This window comes from Rhea pennata, chromosome 1 (genome assembly GCF_028389875.1).
Source record: "Rhea pennata isolate bPtePen1 chromosome 1, bPtePen1.pri, whole genome shotgun sequence".
NCBI classification, from domain to species: Eukaryota; Metazoa; Chordata; class Aves; order Rheiformes; family Rheidae; genus Rhea; species Rhea pennata.
In genome coordinates, this window is record NC_084663.1 from 83,339,602 (window position 1) to 83,362,813 (window position 23,212).

At 35.4% G+C, this 23,212-nt stretch overlaps 1 protein-coding gene across 6 annotated transcripts; it reads right to left on the reverse strand.

The window, feature by feature from the left end:
* Positions 1-746: 746 nt before the first annotated feature.
* On the reverse strand, positions 747-23,174 carry FERRY3 (FERRY endosomal RAB5 effector complex subunit 3). Of its 6 annotated transcripts, none has more exons than XM_062593253.1 (14): positions 23,030-23,174; positions 21,357-21,551; positions 20,933-21,078; positions 19,098-19,279; positions 16,719-16,818; positions 16,507-16,628; positions 15,186-15,292; positions 14,209-14,406; positions 10,902-11,030; positions 9,748-9,816; positions 7,921-8,123; positions 3,051-3,108; positions 1,996-2,063; positions 747-991 (listed from the first exon to the last, which is right to left on the reverse strand). In XM_062593253.1, the coding sequence occupies exons 2-14, from the start codon at positions 21,532-21,534 to the stop codon at positions 899-901; spliced, it is 1,653 nt and encodes a 550-aa protein (XP_062449237.1). In that variant the 5' UTR covers positions 21,535-21,551; positions 23,030-23,174; the 3' UTR covers positions 747-898. The 6 variants fall into 6 exon arrangements, with proteins under 6 accessions (XP_062449237.1, XP_062449201.1, XP_062449218.1 ...); XM_062593217.1 differs by having other exon boundaries at positions 10,923-11,030; positions 23,030-23,113; XM_062593225.1 differs by having other exon boundaries at positions 900-991; positions 7,917-8,123; positions 23,030-23,113.
* Between the last annotated feature and the right edge of the window lie 38 nt (positions 23,175-23,212).

Consider the following 23,212-nt stretch of genomic DNA (forward strand, 5'->3'; position numbering starts at 1 on the left):
CTGCCACCCCCTAGAGTTGTGGACTTTTTTGTTCTCTATATTTTTTGACTGGATTAAATTTTGCCTCAAGATGTTTTATAGAAGCATCTTAACTAGACATATTGGGGTTTTCTGACAGAACTGTTCAGCCATAGAACATTTGGACGTCAGGCAGCAAAATATACCTGTACAGAGTTCAGAACAATATAGCATTCCTTCGGAGTTGTTCATGTGATACACTTGTCAATGTCAAATCTTAAAATAAAGCGTAAAGATAACATACTAAAAATAGCAAAAAGAGAGAAAGAATAATTTAAGAATTCTCATCATCGTCACAAGCATATTACTTTTAGTGATTTACAAAATGCAGCAGGTTAATGGATTTTTCATTTTATAATAGTTAAATGGTAAAGTGATGGGATTATACATTTTATTTGCTGGCCACTGTGACCTTGGAAAGACAACTGCAACAAATTATATCTAAGTTTTAAGTTATTCTAAGGAGATGCCTGACAATCTTTTTTTTTTTTTTAATGCTACTGAGTAAATTCAGAAAATGTTTTTAAAAACCCAACCCAGAGGTGCACCCCACCAACAGAAGATCCTATTCCTACTACAAATACTTAATTATGGCAATCATTTATGTTTCTGTTGATTACATACAATTAGTCACAATCAAAGTCTTTCACAAAAAAGGTGAGGAATTCAACATTAACACTGCACTGAAACAGAATACAGGAGGCAAAAATTAAATGCCAATATTCAAGTATAGACAGCATACATCTTTTATTATATTATTCTTGAAATTGTAACAAATTCCAATTCAGAATAATCAATCTTCAGAAAAGAGACATTCCACTACAATATCTCATTAGTCTCATCCTTTTTCAACAGGATACACCTTACTGCTGCACAAAATTCAGTGCTTAGAGGTGAGAGTCAGCGTCGAGGACACTCGGAAGATCTGGGGAAGCATATTACTTAGCTGGTAAAACATTTCCTCAGAAATTGTCTGGGAGGAAGTAAAAAAAAAAGAGTAAAAACACACCAGTAATCTTTGGCTTTTTGCTGTAGCTTGGAAGAAAAAAACTTTCTAAGCTTTGTTTCTTGATATTTAGTGGTACTGCTGTTTTTCAGAAGGCCAATAATATTGTTTTCAAAATACATGTTATAATAATATTCAATTCAATCAAAAGATAAAGATTGACCTAGAAATACTGCTGGTATATTTATGTGCATATGTGTGTATCTGTTTCCAGTAGACTTCTTGTTCCAACAATTGATTATTTCTGTCTGGCAGAATTATGACAGTGCTGTTTGTTGTTACCTACACGACTCTTGCTCCCTGAATTCCAGAATTAGAGTCAAGTTCAGTACTTAGTTTATTCTTGGCTTCTTCCTCACTCAGTGGTTTACTACATTGTCAACAAATACATCTTATTTCTTTCCTAACATAACTTTGATTTTTATATAACTTCCAGCACTGCTTTCAGAACAAATAAACAAAACTTAGTACTGGTCACTGTTGGAAAACTTTCTATTTCTGAAGATCAGCTATAACCATGAATTCAATTACGTTGGTATCTTAATTATAGTTAACTTGAAACTTCTAAGGTGATTAATAATTTTGTGGAAGCATTACTGAACCTAGTGTGTTATAGCTTTCCATAATGCTAAACAACATGATCAGTTAAAGCCTAATACTAAGTAATGCAAGATTAGTCCCATTTCTTTGGTGAAAACAATAGCAAAGAAGTATCTTTTTCAAAGTTTACACATTCACTATTAGGTAAATTTCCCAATTTGATTTTCTGGTACCCTCCAAAGACACTACAAGATATCCGAAAATCTAAAACTCTTTTATTCTTATTTTATAGGTATGGAACCAAAACCTAAGTGGTAATTTAAATTCATATAGAAAGAGTAGGGTATAACAAAATCAAACCTTGATCTGCTGAAATTTGAGTTCTTGTTTTGGTAGTCTCCTAAATTAAGTATGAACTTGGTTTAACTTACATGTGGTACCAGGAACTGTACAGTCCGAGAAATTCCTCCATCCCATGAGGCCATTTCCATCATGAAACCTAAAAACCCCAGCATTTTTATTATGCATTAGATATATAATTTTTTTCTATTACACCGTTGTCAAGCAGTGATACCATTTTCACATACAATTGGGATTATAACTGCCTTTAAGCTAGTGATGTAACTAACCACATTTAAATCACACTTGCCAATCTGCTGACTGAAATCTGATCTTATTATAGGATCTAATGAGGAGTTATGGAGAAAATCAGTATACCCTTAACCGAAAAGAATATCTAGTCCTATTGCACAAGTTTGCTAGCCAACAGAAGTCAGAGGTTTCTCTGAATGTGACTTATGAGATATTTTTCAATAGTTTGCTTTCACTGAGAAATCTCTCTCCTTTAGCTTTGATCTGATCAAATCTACATGAATGAGTGCAAGTCTGAATATCCCTTTGCCAAACATGTACTGAAAATCTGGTAGCAACAATATTCATTGCTTATGTGATGATTTCGCACTTTTATGTTAAGCCTTCCCTAACCATAGTCAATGAACTACAAGGTCACAGGAATACACTAATGACAAATAAAGGTATTTGTAAAAACGCTTCTTGTTTAATGAAAGTGACTACATGGATGACACTCTATTGTGAATCACAACAGGAAGAAATTACTGAATAGCCATTAAAAAGAACAACCCTATTAACATTTTAAATGCTATAAAATATTGTCGTGAGATTGCTCAAAACAGCAGAAAGGGCTTTTTTTTTTCCCCTCCATTTTCTATATTTATGAGTTATAAAGGTACTTTCAAAACATTTTTAGTCTTCATTCTAAGTGTTTGAAATTACTTTCCGATGCTTAGAATAGTCCCATAATAACATAATAGTTAATACCTACAAAAATATATTATAAGTGTGTGTCTTAACAAGCAGTAAGTTCACACAAAATAATACTTTTGGGGGAAAAATGAGTCTGAGATAAGGCCTAATGTCATCAAGTGCAACACAGAAAGACAGCTCAAGCACTGACACACTAACATACCTTTGACACACTTGAAAACAAGCTCTGCCCTCTTCAAGCACCATGCAATGGTCATTTCCTAAAAATAAATAAATAAATAAACCTCCCATTGCCATAGATCCCTAGATTTAACCAGAGTAGCAGGGTAATTAAAAAAAAAAAAAAGTTGCTATAAGACAGCGTGTTCCCATCAGGTTATTAAAGCAGCATGGCAAGCAATGAGGGATTCAGTTTTCCAGAGTATTCCAGGCAGATGGCATATACTTTATAACTAACCACAAAAGCTCAGGCCCTGCTTACTGCTACGAGAGCCCAGTATCAGAACAGTCTACGTATTTTTTAAGCTGGGATTTTGAAAGAAAAATATAATTGACAGACAATCCTATTGATGTCCTTGGAAATGAGTCTATTTAACTTCTCCGTGGAACTTAAGAAAAATTTAATATATAATATCCAATTGATAACTGTCAGATTCATGCTTCAGTTCGCCACAAAGAAGTTCCTAACACATCTTAACAGTAATAATATCATTCTTCATGATTCTGGTTAAAGTTAACTGTAGATATACAGTAAAAATTTCTTCTCTAATACTGGAATTGATAGAAGCCCTCTCATCTAAAGATGCATTTGTGTTAAAGAGTTAGAACAAACAAAACCCATGGGACAGGTTCAGATATTACCAGATAGCAAAATATTATCTATAGTTAAATACCAATACGAAGTATGAGAAACCACACTGATTTAAATTATTCTAAGATAGATAGGCACTAGTCTAAATAATCAAAGTTACAGTTTAAGTGCTTCAGTATATTAAGCATTCTTTGTCTATAAATTAAGAAATACCAAGATAAATATTCTTAGTCAGAAACAGAAAGACTGTCACTATAAATACTTCTCAGAAAGAAAACAGTACCTATTTGTTCTGATCTACTCTCAAACATCAAAAAATAATCACTTTCCAGTTTGAATACAGAACTATACACGAGGAAACACAATTGTCACTCTATGTACCTTTTCAAATTTACACTTTAAATAACCTTCTATTCAATAAAGTTAGCATTTGTTGTGGAATCTGTCAAACAGTGTGCAAGCTGTCACTTTCAAAGAGCTTAATTTCAGGATTAAAAAAATATACACGTATTTGGGAAACTTAGATAAGAATACTGATCAACAAAATCAGTACACTCAATAGGATTGTATTAAACAATAATTGAAAGCCACAGTTTCTACGTAAGTGGAATATCTCCTGCCCTCCCCAAACTATCTTTTCTAGGAATATCTTTTCTAAAAAAAATGTTTTTTATTACGTAAATCATTGCATAAATTGGTTCTGGTTTTAGATTATACAACACACGAATCAGACGGAACAACGCCGGACAACAATTTTTTTCCCCCCATTTCTAAGCCTTCTGGAAAATATACTAGGTCTTCGTTATAATTTATTTGCCTATACATGTTTTCTGTCACATTCAAAGTAGGGGTTTACTGTTGCTTTGGATCATTGCTTTGGCTTAGGTTAAAAAACAGTGTCTAAAAAGAAAGGTCCTGTCATCCCAAAGTCAACTTAGGAGTACCTTGTGTAATCAATAAAGGGAAATAAGCCTTAAAAGGACTGACCGAAATAGCAGGTATGGCACTATTCCTTGTATCATTTCAGAGGAACGCAGACCTCAAGTGTTAAGGGCACTGGGGAAAATAATAGGTTCAGTGCAGAAGGCCACTGAGTACAAACCAAAAGAACTGAAAATGACGCACTAATTCTTCCCTTCTAATTCATCTTTAAAACCTAAGTTCTCATGATTTTGCTATGCTGTCAAGATTTTTTTCTACATGTAAATTAAGGAACAGTTGTGCAAAAGATCAAGGATCAGGTAAGTATCAATTCTAAATACAATACTGGGCACAGAAAAAAATATTTGTTTTATGATGAATTTTAGTTAATGGCATTCTATCAAGTAGAGTATGTGCTTGAGATCTTTAGATTTTGTTCATTATTGGAGATCTCACTTAATTCCTTTTTAGGATACAAAGATTTGCTGTCAAGTTAGCATTTCTTCTGCTAATCAAAAGAGAGGCCAAATTCCCCAACTAGTAAGATGCAGTGCATGCCCTTTTTATTTATCTAAATTTGTGACAGATTCACTCCATAGGGTTATCACTTTTATAAAGCTAAGTGTATCCTTAAGTCTTTGCAGAAGCATGTCACAATGAGGGTAACAAAAACACTGAATTCCATGAGAACTTCTTGTGGGACAAAATACCATAGATTAAAATAGTTAATTTTAACAAGTTAAGAGTTAGTAAGGCATTTATATCTATGTAAATCCTAAATACTGTATTAGCAGCTATTTATTTCTAGGTGGGGAATGGTACTGGAAGAATTATTTAAGGATAATATACCCATCCATAACCTCTCAAAAATACAAACATTAACAATGTTCATAAATATTTGTTACACAGCTTATACTCCTTTTATTTCTACTTTTTTTCAAAACATTTTTGTCTTATGATCACAGAGACAGCTGCCTAAGAGCTTTGAGGAATTCCATTTTTCTCTGTACTGCTATACAGCTGACAGCAATGGCTGCTATATAGAAACTACCATGGAAAGATGCCACCTCTAGCATTTTTAGTATTGCCATACTATTACAGCCTTTTTCTTTCCCTGCTCAGTTTACAGAAGATTCAGAACAATGATCAGATAGGAAAATTTTAAAGTAAAGTTGTTACTAATTTGGCCTGAATCTGAATTTGTACATTTTTTTACTTTTTAAAATCTCAAATCCAGTTTCCTTTCTTCTTTAAGCTTAATGATCAGCTTCAACACAGAAGTCTGAGTTTTGTTGTTCTCTGGTCATAAAAACTAAGGTAAACAAAAGCTCCATTTTTTTCAGAAAATAAAAAAAGTCATTAGCCTTATATGAAGTCTCAGTATTACAAAATGCAATGGCTTCACTGAATTTCATGAACTCATTACTACTATGAACTTACAAACACTGCTTTTCCATCTATAAAAGAAGATAACCTTTGGGAAAACAAATAAAGCTCATGATGAATGCCTGTCACAATGAAGCATGCAAACATCTCTGCAGCTGTGCTCCTGGTTAACCACTTTACAAAAATGTTTTTATGTAGGTGGTAAATGCAGACTCAAAATTGGGTCTGCTGAAGGCATCAAGTTCAGATTAACTTTCAGAAATTTGGTATTATTCACTTTTCCTTCAACAACAAATAACGTATTTGTGTGTTTCAATGAGGTCAGCCAGCTGCAAAGCACTGTAATACACAATTCTGCTAATGCAATCCACATAATACAGTTTTGATTAAGCATATGCTTATCACAAAGGTCACTTTCTGCTTCTGCAAATATCTGAACAAAAAACAATTATATAAGCTGTTTTACCAGGATCTTTTAAGAATCTAATATCAGATAAAAACACAGTTCTTCAGTTTCACATGTTTGAACAACAGCACCCTCTAAAAGCAAGGTGAAGATTTTTTCTTGAGTTTTATTTGTACTCTAAAATACTTATGTTCAATGAAAACTAAAACTAACAAGTTTAAAGACAAAAAGGATAAATACAGTCACATGCCAGCTTGATTAAAAAAGGGGAGGGGCGAGGCTACATGTTTCTGAAGCACTGTAACTGAGTCCCATGATTAACTCGGGCTGCTCCTGCAAGATGGTTACCGGCATTTTTGTGCAAGAAAGGTGTTGGTAATAGAGATGAAAAACTACACTGCTGAAATAGTATCATCTGTTGCTAAAAGTTTCCATTTAAGTATAGAAGCATATTCTTTGGAATCTTCATTATTAGCAATTTCTAACTTTTGCATTGCTTGTCCAATGAAGGACCCTGATCTTGCAAAAGGGATCCACTTTTGCACTATGTTCAGATCAAATTCTATTAAAAAAAGAAAATTAAAAAACCCACAGTTATTCCACCTGCTAGAAGTGATCCACTGGTAAGCATTTTTCTTTCCATGAGTCAGGCATTTTCAACAAAGAAAAGGCAGTGTTAAAATTTACAATTGAAAAAAAATCAAAGGAGTATTTGAAAAACAGCCTATAATCAAACACATGCAAGGATATCACTAAGGGCAGTATTATCTTATTCTCATTTCGTTAAGTTTGTAGATTTGTCACCTAAGGAAGTAAGGCATATGGCTGTACTGTCTGATGGTTCTCCACTCCATCTCAGCTCACTCTCTTCTAATTTTTAAGCCAAATCTGACAGAATAAAGAGATTATCAACGATATTGAATTGCTACAGACTGTGAAAAGTTAAGAGTTAGGTAGAGATGAGTCCTGCACATCAGTGTCCCACTGAAGAAGAGAATACAAGGGCTCTGCACAATAAGTAAGCGCACTTGTGCTTCCACGGAGCCTCTGCATATGCTGGTTCTTGCCCAGCCAGTATTTGAGGGTATAAAGTAGAGATACCTATTTTTCCCAGATAGCAACAGCAAAAATTGAGGATCTGTCATCACTATTGTATCAGCGACTCTAACCATAGTTTCTAAGAAAGGGCTGTTGCCAATAAGCTCATCTTTTAACTTGCTGCCCTATATTCCCATCACCTCCTTCATGCCATCAATAGTATTTGTGCAACTGTACTGTCAGCTGGATCAAGATAGTGAAGCATCCAGAATAAGGATTGGGAATAAAAACAAAGAGGTTCAGCTGGCTAAAACGTTTTCTTTAACTGGTTTACTTCTTTAATTTAACTCACCACATAGATACTAGTGACAGCACAGTGATGCAGCAGGAGCACATGTCTGCCCCATTTGGCTTATACCTGCATGAAACATACCTTTCATAAATATAAACTTTGTTTTCGCAACTTACAAAATAAAAATAAATTGATTATTTATTTATTTACTTACTTACTTCTGACATATCATGTACCAGTAGGAGAGGAATACTAACTGTAGTAATGTCGTGTGTGCAACAAACTTTGAGAATATTTCTGAGTCCCATTATTGCAGGATCCCGAGCAGTTATGTTACCAGATCTTACATTATCATCCACACACAGATGAAAAGCAACATGAATTTCAGAAAGATTTGAATGGCGAGTGATGTAGAATTCTCCTACAGAATAATATAAACGAAGAAAGATACCATGGTAGTGATCTATATCAAAATAAAATTGTTATGCAACATAAAAACAGAGTCAGTAAGTATTAAGATTTCCAGACATTGCAAGTAGACTACAATTCTCTAGTGTGTACTGGTTCTCTTACCCATTCAGACAAAAGGCAAATACAATTACACAATGAAGATTAGAGGAGGTACAAAAGAAGATAAAATTCAGAAACCAACTAATCTAAAAACTCTTGAAACATCACTGTATTACATTTATCGTCCATGCAGTTCCCTACTTTGATGGGGTTCACTGGCATAACAGACACCCGGTGTAACAAGACATAATAGTGCCGGTACAGGCGGATACCATCTATATATGGTAGGAAACAGAGAAAAACAAAAACAGAGGAGGTGTAATACTCAAAATATGTAACGTAAGCAACAAACTGCAGACAGATGTGGGAGGTGGAAATACCAAAAATGGATTGGTTAAAGAAAAGGATGTGAAAACTCTGTGGAAAAAGATAGTGGGTTATATAACAACTGAGATATATACTAGAAGAAACAGTTATCAATGTTTATTAGAATGATAAGTAATTCATAGTAACAGGAAGAATTACTGAAATGCTTTCAAAAAGTTTGTAAGAAATCTTTTCAGAAGAAATTTTTATACTAAGTGTTTCATTATCAAAGGTAAGGAAATAGCAAGGTGCAGTGAAATGTGCCTCTCTCCATGTTACTTTTCCACTGAAAATTAGCATCTCTACACTGAAGCCAGCAGAAAAGCAGGTATGCTATATCCCTACAATTTTAGTCAACAGGTCAGTATCTTTCTTCAAATCTACTTTCATTGGCAAATTAAGTTAAGACACTACTTTTGCACTGGAGCAGTTGAAGAACAGGTATGCACTCCTTTCTGCTGTCTGTTACAGGGGCAGTATTCCCCAGCAATGACCATCTAAGAGTAGTAATACAAAAGCCACTGCAGCAAAATTCACTGGATTTATCCACTACAGACCCAAGTTGATTTGTAATTCACATGCATTAACAAGATCTAAAGTAACCATGAAAGCAGTTTTAAGAAGCTCCCATATTCCACCACAAATTGCATGTATTTATCTCCTCTCCCCCACTATTGGGCATTCACCTACAAATCCCACAGAAGTGTTCTTTACTAAAATGGTAACACATACAAAAGATATTTCTTCTTTTAGAGGAAAAGATTCTTACATTCTCTAAGTTAAATACATTCTAAAATGCTTTACTGAATCAGAACAGTGGCATACATATAGTTATGCTAAAAAAAAGTATTTGCTACTATTTAAGTTTCACCTTCCTTTCAAGGTATTCAAAGATCTTTTCTTCTCAAATTCTGAAAACAAATTTCAGGCACAGAGAAGTTAACTGATTTGCCCCAGGTCACATGATGAGATGGCAGTAAAGCTAGGAATAGAAACCAGATGTCCTGACACCCAACTCCCTGCCTTACCCACAAGAACATCCTTCTTCTCTGATTGAGGTCAACTCAGATTTAGTTTATAATTTATGTTCTGAATTTAGAACTAAAAATATGCATTTATAAAACACAATTTGCCATAAGAAGAGGGGGAAAAAGTGCAGTGCAACTCACCCGGCATAATATTTGACTGGTTTCGTTCAATACTCTTGAATTTATCTTCATTCCCGCTATTTTTGTTTCCTATATATAAACACATAGTACAAATATTAAACACATCATGTATTAATTATGTTTTGGCATTCAATTTTGATGTACTGCAATGACATGTGGTTTTAATTTTTACCATAAAACTGAAGAAAATGAGGGAGGGACAGGAAGTATTTATGTTTTATTTGATTGACACTGAACTAGGTCCTATTTCAAATCATTATATTTCTAATTAAATCATCCCATGATACTTCTTCATTCAGACAAAAGAAAACACAATATATTCAAAACTTAACACTAAACTTTCCAAATTACCTCCACAGCTACATAATACTTTACTTAAAAAGCAACAGCAAAGTAACTACCTAAAATAAATTTATTCCTACTATTACAAGGAAAATTATTAAGAAATTTATATAAAACCAGCATTATAAAAAAAGCTTTCAGTTTTTTGAGACTACAGTGGCATGTAAGTTCTTAGGAAAACTTGTTTCTCTATGTACTCTTATGAATCTATTCATGTTACTGACGTATTTAAACCACAGAAGTAGGTCTTTGCAAGAAAAACAAAGTTTCATGATGTACAAGTACTGCCTTAACAGCATGTGGTCAGAAAATTTCCCAGATATTTGTAAATTTAACAGCAAAGTAAACCATTCATAAGGATTTGGCCACTACTAAAAAGTATACATTTTTCAGTACTCATTTACAAGGAAGGGAAGAAGTCCTAACTCCTCTTCTGCAAACTTTAAAGCTTTACATTGAAAGAAAAAAAAGTCAAGTCAGATTATGTCTGTATATTGCTACAGACAAAGTTTAAACTGCAGAAGAGGAAAAGTATAACAGGCCTAAATATTTTCCATGGTATAATAGTGTGATCAGAAACTCAGTCTCTTTTTATTTCTTTTAAGTATGTCTGTTATGGCAGAAACATATGTGAACAGGCTATCTGCAAACAGAGAACCTCATGTAGACTTGTCTGTGTTTATTTCAGTTTCCTTATCTATAAAATGGGATGTTCTAACTTACAGATAAAGTGAAATCAACTTGACCATAACCACAAATATTCAGTTGACCACTATTCTATTTCAAGAAAAGTAATTTTGGTTGGCACTGACCATGATGTCTTTTCGACTTACTGCTACGCTGAGCTCTGGCCTTAAGTACAACCTTCTGGATAATTTCAAGCTGTTCTTGAATTCCAGGAAAATGGAAATCCGTGCATTCTTGGCAAACAGTTGCAAAATCTATGGAGAAAAAAAAAAGATCAAAATTCACATCACAAACTGTGTCTGGCAACATTACATAATTCTGTGCTATTGTTCAAGGAAGGCTAGTTATAATGGCAAAACAAACAAACCAATCAACCCCTTGCTGTGTTCCACTTTAAATCCTAAATAGTTTATGGCAGAGCTAGAATTTTTTGAAGTGAATGGATTAGTTGGAAAGAAATCTTCAAACAGTGCTGTTAATCTTCCGGCAAAACCACATATACAGATCAAACAAACAAAAGCAACAGTAATAAAATATATGCATTAACTTACTATGCTGTGCTTTAAAAATGATTTTGTCTGCTAATAATAGTTCTTCAGTCTGAGTTGCTTTATTAAAACATATGTAGCAGGTATTTTCAACCACTACAGCATTCCTACTTGTTTTATAAAATGAGAACTATTTATTAAATGAATAAACAGCTGATCTGGAAAGCTTGAAATACTTTTTTTTCCTTTTAATTCTCAAAACACAGACTTGGAAACTGAAGAAAAGTACTATGAGGTGGAAAGATGCAAGTTCCTTCTCCTGATAATGAAGTCTGATGTTAAATTTTGAAAAATTATATTGATAATTAGGATCTTATCATATTGTTTCTGTGACTGGTGTTCTATTCCCTCGACATTCAACCTTGTTTCCATGCAAGCCAATGGAAGCCAAAGCAAGCCATTAGCAAGAAGCTAGATTACACTAAACAATTGCTACTTACTTCCCATTTTGAGGTACATGCTCTAAACCTCCTTTAAGTATTTAATGTACTCCAGTTGCCTATCTGAAGAGCACCACGTAACTACTGTGAACAGGCTGCTACAGGAACAGGTGAGGTATAGAGAAAGTCTTAATATAATTTACCTTTCTAGATTAAGTCTCCATTGTAAAAATCTGTACATAAAATGCTTTATTAAATTCTGATGTCCAAAACTGAGCAAAAAAGCAGCTCATATAAGATCATGTCTGTCATGGGTATCAATATAAAAATAAATACAGAAAACATTTTATTTGAAACAACATTTTTTTTTATTTGCTTGTATTTAAGTTACAATTAACTCTATTGTAGCTTATCATTTGTTTATAGTAAGTATACTATACCTGCTCAAAACCCAAGTTATATAAGGAATTTGAAGAGCTACTGTAAGAGACTGGTTGTGCCAGGCAATGTATAAATATGAAGTATATAAAAGAAACTATTCATCTAGCTTGGAAAAATAGTCTGAATGAAAGTAGAATGATGCATGATCATGTGTCAGAGTTCCATTTTCTGCTCAAGGCTGTTTCCTAGAGATGCCTACAGGCTCCAAGTACTATCAAGATCCAGTTTCAAAAGCATCAACTTGGAAGAGATAAGACTGCCTGAAAACCATTACAGCCGTAGTTCTCAAGTCTTGCAAATACTTACACTAATCCTGAACTTTGAGACAAACGGAACTCTTTTTGGATAACAGACTTAACCAAAAATGCAACATCAAGACTTTTGCAGGACACAATAGAACTAGCAAAACATACTAAACATGTATGCTAGCTTATTCAGGATGGAACTAAACAAACAAGGCCAACCAAGTAAACTGCAGGACTTTGTAGGACTGCAGCCCTATCCTGTTCAGTGCCATTTGAGTGACTGATGTTTCTTAAATCAATGTAAAACACCTGGATAAACTCTGTGCTCACATGAGGCTCATTCAAGTCAACTAGCTTTGCAAATCCCACAGAGGTTTGAGGGATTTTCTAGACCATCACAAAACAGAGGCTACTAGATTTGTGTTTTTCTTTTTCCAATGGGAGCAGAAAACTGTTTCTATACTTCTGCAACCCAGAAATTTTGAGTGCACAACCCATTATTGCTCTATTTAAATAACAGTACTGAAGTATTAGTGTTTTTGTCAACTTTATGTACCATTCAACCTTCTAGCATGTCTATTTCTTAAATGGCCTTTTGGGAAGGAGAATTGATTCCGAATAGTGTTCTTGCAACAAACAGCTCTAACATTTCAAGATGCAGACTCTCCTCTTCTTTCAAAGATGTTTATTACTGCCCTCTGCTAAAAGCTCTCATTCTCACCACAGAGGTGACAGAAGCTGAGGGAGGGAGGGGGAAGTGCCCACACCTCAGTTGCTGCCTACAGTGGTTTGGGGTCTTTGTACAATCAGATCTTCATTGGTGGTTTAACATAATACATCCATCTAGATCAAAGGAGCTGAGACATGACAGTGATTCAGTTCTCTGACATTTTTACAAAGAAGAAGGATGGGTCAGACAGCTGTGGAAGGAGCCCACAGTTAAGTTTGCCATAATCCCGGTGGAATTCAATGAAATCAAAGTTTGAGAATTGCATTTTGGAGATCACGATATATTTTCTCATTTCCCCTTGTTTTCCCCCCTACTGTGACTGTAAGATCTATTTGGTGGCTGCTAGGTTTCATTTTGTGTTTAACAGTATTACTGAAATGTCTGTCTTACCTTGATGACCCTAGATTTAGTAAAGTATATAACTGAGTAGGAGAAAATAATTTTAGAATTAAAGCAACCTGGAAACAATAAACAGTAGACATGCAACTGTAATTTTTACTGCTCTCCTTTACAAACCTATTTTTATAGTGTATCAGTGTACCTTGGGCTACTTTCCCTCCCACCTATGCATCAAGTTTTTCCAGCGCCTACTGTTCATTTTTATGTAAGTCAGGATGCTGGAGATTTTTAACACACATGACATTTAAATACATTTACTATCAATTTGAAAGCTTAGCTTTAAGAACTGAATTTTAATCTTTGCAAACAGATTTAAGTATGCTAGATTGACATTAGAGAGTCATAAGGCCCCACTGAAAGTCAGTTGGTCTAAGAGAAGCAAATCAGCGTCACATTGTCCACTCAAAACACTTCAGTACTTCTGAGTGCAGAAGTCAGGATGGAGGCCAGGGAGATAACAGCATATCTGAGATCAAGCTACTTAGCACAACTCTCACTTTTTCTATCCTTACCTCTTTTTGCATACTTCATCCTATTTTTGTTACCTTTTTGTAATATCACATGCAAAAGACCGAGAGCCTTCAGTAAATTTTAATTTTACAAGGAACACCTTTTGTGAGAGAAAACAGCAAATGTTACAGAGCAACATTTGTCTTCACTAACACAGTACACCCATTTAGAGGACTCACCTCTTTTGATGCCACTATACAAACTGATACGGTTATCGACTAATAAAACCAGGCCACAGAGAGAAGCTGAATAGAGAGACATTGCAGTTTGAAGTCTGTGAAGTTTTACTCCACTTCGATGATTACTTTTATGTTTACAGAAGTCCAACATATCTGCTCTCAGTAATCTTAAATTATGCATGGTCTTCAACTGAGCTCCTGTACGGAAAGCAAATTCTGAGATTTGTGGAATATAAATGATTTTAATACATACAGTAAGGCAAGAAACTCTGGATTGTTATTAAAATGGCAGGGATCAGAACATTTCCCAAAGTCTTGTGAAAAAGATGTACAAGGGCAATAAAACTCATAATACTCAAGGAAAGTTCTAAATCATTTATACAGTTTTATATTCATATCAACAGTTAACAAGACAGTGTTTGAAAATACTGCATTTTCACTCTGTCAAAGTGAGGTAGATCTATATCTGAAGTGAGCCTTCCTCCCCTATAAGGCAATGGAAGAAATACTAATGCAGGTAGCACAGAAAACATAAAAAGTCTCTACTGCATAAATGTAGAGTAAATATTTCAAGCATTTGTTTTCCTGGTAATTTATCACTAGAATTCAATTTAACTCCCATTTTTTTCTTATCAACCTTATCAAAAATTAAAATGTACTTTTTTAATCACTGCATGTTTTGATGTTAGCATGCTTTTCTACACTAGTCACCTTGCTAGAGTGGATAAAAACATGCCTGTAGGATGTTTTCCATGAAGTATTTTTCAGCTGGCTAAACATTGTTTAACATTGTATATATAGTACTGTATCTTTCTTACATATGTGTACAACAAATAAAACAATTACAAAGTGTATACTATATTTAGGCAGTTTAATATTGTAAATAATACATAGCTTAGATCTATTGTTTATTACTTACTATTTGGCATTTAGCTTAACTGTGATTAGCATTTGTTATGTTTGGTTTATTTACTTACCTAAGTGAATAGTAAAACTTTCTTCTAACAGTCTTTGCTCTTCATAAATTCTTCCATTTCCTTCTACAGATTCTCTCAATTGACTGGGCCGAACCTTGATTTCATCACTAAAATAAGCAAAGAGTAGAATATACATTTCAGTAGGTTTCTCATTAAGACAGCAACATTTTACAAAAGTGATCCAAAAGTTTGCTTAATTGATCTCTGGAAGCCAAAAGGTTAAGCCTATCTGAATGAACTCTGTTAATCTGAGGTCTTGTGTTTATAGCACTCCATCCGAAAATGAGCAGGAATAGTAGACTCCATTTACATTACCAGTCTCCTTTTAAAGCATTTTGAGATCAAGCAACAAACATTAGAATACCTTGTTATAATATACGATAGGAAAATAGGAATGAGATGAAAATGAGCACTTCTCAGCCTATTTAGAATACCTAAAACCTTAGCTATGAAGTTGCTAGATTTAAGATTTTTCTCACAAAATAGGAAGCTAGAAAAGCCAAATTAAACTCTCTGCAATGTTAACAAACTAGCAGGAAAGAGGCAAATCAACATCAGGTGAGAAATCTAAACAAAACAGCATCCTAGTATTTTTCCCTTCTTCTCTCTCTTCATGTTCCATATATTCTGCCTTCTTCTCTCCAAAGGAAAAACTGAAAACATGAAATCCTTCATCACTTTCCTTTATGTTCCATGCCTGTACCCTCTCACCACTGGCATTCATTTTGTTCAAGGGTGTCAAGATTCCCATAGATTCCTTTTTACACCCACCTTCACGCTCTATTCAAATAGACTCTTTTACTAACTCAAGACATTAGAAAGCATCTGGTTTTACTTCCTAGTTTTCAAATAGCAGCAAAGGTAGTGGTTACTGATTTCCCTGGTATTTCCTCAGTTAAAATATTTTTCTTTAAACTCTCAGCAGAAGTGGTCACACTAAAAAAAACCCAAGATTTTTATGCTTCAGTGATGTACACATAAAAAGGAAGCTTATTAACTCAAAATTTGTGATGGCTGTTACAGTTTATTAAACTACAATTACTCCGCAGAGCCTCCTTAACTGATAATAGAAAGTACGGTGAAATGTAGCAGAGGGAGAGAAAAAAAACAAAAACTACACAGCTCAGGATAAAATTTAGTACATTAGTACTAAGAAGAAATTTCTAGAAGTATAGATTTAATCATGATTTATTTGCCTTTATTTGCCTCTCTAAACATTATCCTGTTTAAATAATTATTCTTAAAGAAAGAGTATATAAATTATTTACATACTCTTTAAATTACTACAGATGGAAGTGAAGTTCACAGTAGAATTCAATACCTGATTGAGCTATTGTTAGGATTCTTCAGGTCCTGATGCAGTTTTATAACCCACTCCTGATATTCCTGCTTCTGGATAGCAGTAGACTGTTTTAACTCGTTGGTCCACTTGTTCTCCAAATCCTAAAAACAGACAGTGATAAACTGAGTGCTTTGGGTTTTGTTAAGACAGTTACTTGTAGGATCTATTCTAGTCCACTGAACTTAGTTTACCTGCTGAGATTCAAAATGCTGAGCTGCTAATGAATTTACATCTTGGTCTGTTAGTGATTTCCCTAGCTCCTGCATCACCTTATCCATTTCTGCTCCTTGTCTGAAAGAGAAGCCAATGAAGATTTGCAACAGGTAACCCTTTCACAAACTGGCAGAAGAACACAAATTGCTGTTGATACAGTCACTGATATGATGATCAATTTTATCAGTCAATTGCTCAATGCTCGTCAGAGGCACAGATACAAAACTGAACATATAGCTGAAAGATACCTTCAGTGGTATTTTGTCCATCTGCTCTTTTTGAAATCAGGATTCACACGCTTATCAGAGTTTGTTCTCTGAGATATTCACGAGAAGTGAATATAGTCTCTCCAGACACTCTATTCTAGTGCTTTACTATTCTTACCATTAGAAGGGTTTTTGCTAATACCTGGTCCAAATTTTCCTTGCTGAAGTTCAGTTACACTCTTTCTTGTCCTGTCAGGACATGGAAAAAAAAACTAATCAGCAGCTCCTCTTAGCAGAAGCAGCCCTTTACATTGAGTGTACTGGGGTAAGGGTCCGGAAGAGAAACATGGCCCTGCAAGTGGAGCATTAGTGACTTCACTGCGGACTGTAAAACATTACAATAAGTGAACAGCATTTTATAATGGCTATTTAGTTGGACATTTAATACTACCAATGTTATGGATTTTTCATTATTTTACTCCTTCGAGGAGTTAATGATTTGATCTAGAAAAATAATTAAAAAGTCACTGGACATAAACATATCAAATTTTCACTCCCAGTACATCAAGAATATTTTTCCTTTACTGAAATTCAGTTTCATAGTAGTCCCTCAATCATCCAGTTAAGTGTTTACATATTTCAATTTAAAACAGCTGCTACTTTTATAAAAAGCAAGCCTTGTATTTTTTTAAGAATTTTAGAGCCCCCAAAAATATCAAACTCCTAGATACAAAAGCTCATTAAAGAACACAGACATAAAAATCAAAGGTTTTAACTCTGTCCCCAGCTAGATGTCATAATCTAGATATAGTAATTGTTTTGAAATGATAGTTTTGTTTAGGACCTATTTAGTCCTTTGATTTTTTTTTCTCCAATACAGATGATACGACATGTAACGACCAGGAAGTGGGCCAAATACATAGGCCAAATACACTGTTGTTTTAACAGATTAATTTCCAACTGAAACTACATTCAACAACACAAGCTAGAACTGAAGTGCTGCCCTGCTATCACCAATTCATCCAATACTTTGTCCCTCCTTTATCTTCTTAAGTCCCTGGCTTCACTCCCTCTTTTGCATTCACTCTGTTCTCCAGCAACGAATCACTTTAGCCTAGCACAGATTTAGCACAGAATATCCACAAAAAAATTTAGAGTCAGGGCTTCCAAATACACTTCTGTGTAAACAGAACAACACTTACAGCTCATCTGGGATAGCCTCAGCTGCCACCAATTGATGGATATTCATGATTATGTCAAATACACACAATAAATTTCACTGGAGTCCACACACAGCTACACTCGATTAGAACTCTACAAGATTACTACTCTTAGTACTAAGTGTTCTTTCTTCTACATGCATAGCTGAGACAACAGTCCCATAAACAGCAAGAATTTTATGCAATCACACATCACTGGCAATTTTTATCTCCAAATCAGAGCTATGTAAAATTCAGTTTGGAAGAACACTGGAAAGAAGCTATAGGAGCAGATATCCACTGTAATTTGTTATTTTAAGCTCACATTGTAAGAGGAGTACTGCCGCCTGGTACACTAAAACATACTTTCTTAGCATATTCTGGCATCTCATAAGCATTCCAGTGTTTGTATCTATACATTTTTGTGTACATTCATCCTCCTTAATCTACTTAATCTCACTGAAAAAAGCATTGTATGTGCTCCCCCATGTGGACAAAACAGCCACCTACAGTTTTTCAAGCTAGGGAACTCCAGATCAGATATAATCCGATCAGATATAGTCCCAAATTCCTAATTTAGCAGCTTTTGAATTGGAGTTGGTTCAAATCTTTTGCTCATCTTTCCATGCTGTGGAACTTCCAGTTTTTCATTCGTATTACATTATGGTAAAGGCACAAGAGCTACAGCACACAGACTTTGTTTTTTAGCTTTTATTGTTTTTAGTGACTTAGAAGAGCACAAGATAGTTGACTCCAGTAACACAGGCTACATGACTAATTTTAAAGAGAGAAACACAAAACTAAAGCAGAGATTACATTATTATCAAATAAAGTCGACATACATTGTCATATGAGCTGTATAAACCCAGCGGTATGCACCTGCATTTAAGATATTCAAGATATTAAAAAGACATTAACAAGAGACATTAAAAAGGCATTAAAAAAAGAATACCTTTCCCGGAGTTTTTTCAGTTCCACATCTCTTTCGCTTATTAATTCTGAGATACTAACAAAATAATTATGTTCCAAGTTTAACAGTGTTTCAGAGGCTGGAGAATGTATCAGATCATGATAAACATCTGCAAAATCTTCATCCCAACTGGTTTCCTCAGGTTTTGCATATTCTAGCATTGTCTAAAAATTATAAGAGCTTTTAAACCATATGATACATCTAAGGACATATAACAAGAATCCCTAATAAAGTAACCTACTGGGCATTCACACTACCACACATCCTTCAAGTTGCATGAATGATGTCCTTCCTAATTTGAGCTCTTTGTATTCTACTTTAGCTTTTAACATTTTCCCCCTTCCTTTCTTACCACAGTCTTTGTATTTCAAAGCAACCAGTAGCAGAAACATTACACGTTTTGACTCCTGCGAGGAATTAAACATTTTCAGCCACTACTAACTTGGAAAGAACAATGATTTTAGCTCTTCCTATTTTTAAGTATTTAAGGTTCTGTCAAGAATCTCTCAACTATAACATTCCCTACTGATCAATTTTTAAAAGGGCCTAAAACAACTGTGCAAGAAATACCTTCCTAAAAAAGGAAGGATAAGCTCAGGTGTCACTTAAAGTTGAACAACGACTTAAGAAGAACAAATTTTAACGAACTAAAAATGCCTCGAAGATGCCAGTTTTGCAAGCCCTTTTAAACTGAAAACAATCCTTACTTCTGCAGTTGTTTCCATCTAATTCAGCTGAAAAATGGAGACGGTATCACTGAAGTGTAGGACAGAAATATCAATGCATCACCTAAACCTAATCCTTATACTGAGGCAAGATTTCAAGTATGCCTGTATCATGCAAACAATGCAAAAGTGTTGTCTAACCAGTAAAAGTGTTGCCTAATCAGTAGAAAACTCTAGCAAAGAAAAGAAGGTAAACTCTTTCAATAGTTTGCCACATTCTCAACTCCACCCAATACAGTTTTTCTTTTCTGAATGTTAAGCTGATATCATATTGTTCATGTTCAATAAGGCAAAAAATTCTTTGCCTATTCTCTTTATAACACATTTTTATGTTTTGGAACACTTAAGCTTCTCACAATATTCTTCTCTATTGCATGACAAGCAAAGCCAATTCCTTTAACCTTTTCCTCAGAGGCTAATAATGTCTGTCATTCTTTTTTCTCTCCAGTAGGAATCCTCTAGTTCATTTACATTCTTAGAGCACTACATGCAAAACTGGACACATTACTCCAGCTAAAGCCTGAACAGCACTAAATAGCATAAAATAGTTGCATAAACGCAGGAGATGAGCTAATAAGTTTTTTCTAGCCACTCACTTTCTCCTTCAAGTCTTCACAGCTATTTTTCGGATCTGCTGAACAGCCAAAGCAAAGCAACTTCAGGCATAGTTAAGTCTGCATCAAATCAAGTCAGTATGTTGAGTTCAGTTGAAATATCCCTATCCTGTGTAGTAAACAACCTTATGAGAAAGCAGGAGAACCACCTTACTATCTTCTGTTTTGATTCAAATACACCACAATCCTTGGATCTACTTTTGTTTCACTATCACTAGTCAGTTACCTGTTTTTTATCTTTTCACTGCACTACTTTTTCTTTTAAACAGTAACAAGATAAATTCAGTAAAAACTCGACTAAGAACATACAGGATGAAGATTCAGTGATAATTTTTGGATAAAAAAATATGAACTGATCAACAGAAGTGACTTTAAATGTAATTTCACATCTTTACAGAGGTAACTACATCTGTGTATGCACTCATGCATACACATGATCATACAAAGCACAGCTTGAATATTAACTTTTCAGTCTTACCTCTTTATAAGCTTTAGCCCAAGTATCTGCCAACTGGTTTATATCTACTTTTCCCGATTTTACAGCTTCCAGAGCCATTTCAGCTTCTCTGTCGTAATCTTTTATAGTTTCTTCTTCTATGAACTTATTAAGTGATTGCTTCAGGTCTATCTTAACAAGATGAGAATGTTCCATCAACAAAACAATTTCAACAGAAATATCAATAACCATCTAGCAAACACATACAGTTTTTCTGAAAGCCTTTTACTTGGCACCTCTCTTGCTAGTACTAGCAGTCTTTTTCACTAAGGTACTGTTTTTTTAAAAAAATTTAGAGACAGTGCTGGCAAATAACTTTTTTTGCTTTCTTAAAACATAAGACATTTTATACATATATGCATATATATACCTATATGTGACACTATTTTACAAAATCAATTCTTACCGTTTTCTATAACACATGGTAGATTATGCAGAAGCATTAAACGTCCATGTAGGTGACTAATGTTCTCTTGCACAGGGAATTTGAGAGGCACTGTAAGCACTGAATGTTGATTTCCAGCACTGAACTCGTATACAAAGTCTCTCTCTCTAGTACAGGCCTTTCCTTTGTTCGACTTCATTTTCTTGAGATAATTTCCTGCATTAGCAATGAACACATATAAAAAAGGGTTTGTTAACTTGTTTTGGCAAGAAAATTTAAGAACCAAATTTTTATAAATATTCATCTAAATTTCGATTTCAATGTCCATAGGATAGGTAAGAGCTGAAATATGAATACCAGTTTCCAAAATGCTGAGTGCTTCCAAACTATAATTGAGTGCATCAATACAGAAATTTAGGTAGTTATTCTTACAAATTGCAGTTATAAGTCTCCTCACTTGAATGCAAGACCAGAACAAAAGGAATCACCTTAATTAACCTTTAACTGAAGCCCTGTATCTGTTGATATGCACCTCTCAAAATCTGAAATCCTTGTAGGATGCATTAGGACTTTATTTCCTCCTTTGCCCAGACAGGCACTTTTTAAACAGGGAGGAGATCTGTGGGGAGGGGTAGGTAATGATCATTTTTTCTCTACGATTTTGTAACTTTGACATGCTTTAGGATGGTTTTTGTTACCTTTAAAATATCTAATTAATAATAATCTAAAAAAAGCAAGATATAGCCTAAGTTTATGCTATGGGAGCACATACGTGTATCATACCTCTTCTTCTCTCCACTAGGACTCCTCCAGCTCACTTACATTTCTCTTTTTTGAACATTATATGCAAAACTAGACACATTACTGCAGCTGAAACCTCTCCCGTGCTAAAATCCACTGTCCAATAGATGAAAACCAGAAAATGAAAGAAGAGAGAAGAAAATTTACTTTCCAGTCAAACCCATTTTTTAGGGTTTTTATTTTGAACACATCTACAATTTGGAAAAAGACTGACTAACAACAACTACAACAAAAAATACTCAAGGAAACCAAACTGAGGCCATTCAGTTTGTTGAATAAATATTTTTGTGCTACTTCACGGCAAAACTTAGGTTTAATGGGGAAGAGAAAGGATGGTATGAGGCGACAGCCCTCCTCTCTGATCCCAGTGCAACTTAGTACCTGACCTGTTCCTGAGAATGGGACAAATCTCCTTTATAGTAGCAGCGCTGGAGCCCTTAAGTCCACCACAGGTTCTCAGATGCCAGGTTCAGCGGCCCTCGCTAAGAAAACCAGCGTCAGCTCTCGTTACCAGAAAGCAGAGGCAAAGGCAGATGATGGGAAACGTTCAGAAAAGACCCTGCTCGTACTCCCTCGCGGAAGCCCCGCAAACTCCATAACAACCCTCCCCCCGCCCCGGCTCGAGGTCACTAAACTGTGGGGTTTCAGGCTGAGGGGCAGGATCGACACCGCAAAATACCGCCAGGCCCCTGCGCAGCGGCGCCAGGGCTCGGGGACTCGTCCTGGGGGGGCCGTGCGGTCACGGGCCGCGCTGCCGCCTGGGAGCAGGCGGCGCTCAGCGGCCGTTAGCAGCGGCCCGCTGCAGGCCAACAACGGAGAGCGCGCCCAAGGGATAAGAGCCACTACCCCTGCCGCGAAAGGCAGGGGCGAAGCCCCCTTTCCTCTAGGCTCACCTGAGTCCCGGGCGGGGAGGCCGGCACGGGAGCGGAGGCGGCCAGCTCCCGCGCGGGGATGGAGGAAAGAGGTGACGCGGGCCTGCTCCCGCCCCTCCTGTCTAATCTGCGCGTCCGCAGGCGCAGATTCGGCCGCGAGGAGCCCGCCGCCGCCGCCTTTTCTCTCAGCCGCCTGCTTCGTGG

Excerpts from the sequence above, each read along its gene's own strand:
- FERRY3 (XM_062593253.1), bottom strand. The coding sequence starts at position 21,534 with ATGAAGTCGAACAAAGGAAAGGCCTGTACTAGAGAGAGAGACTTTGTA. Across the intron at positions 14,407-15,185 it reads AAGTTTTACTATTCACTTAG|GAGCTCAGTTGAAGACCATG; the intron begins GTAAGTAAATAA and ends CTTTCCGTACAG. Across the intron at positions 8,124-9,747 it reads CCAGTCAAATATTATGCCGG|GAGAATTCTACATCACTCGC; the intron begins GTGAGTTGCACT and ends ATTATTCTGTAG.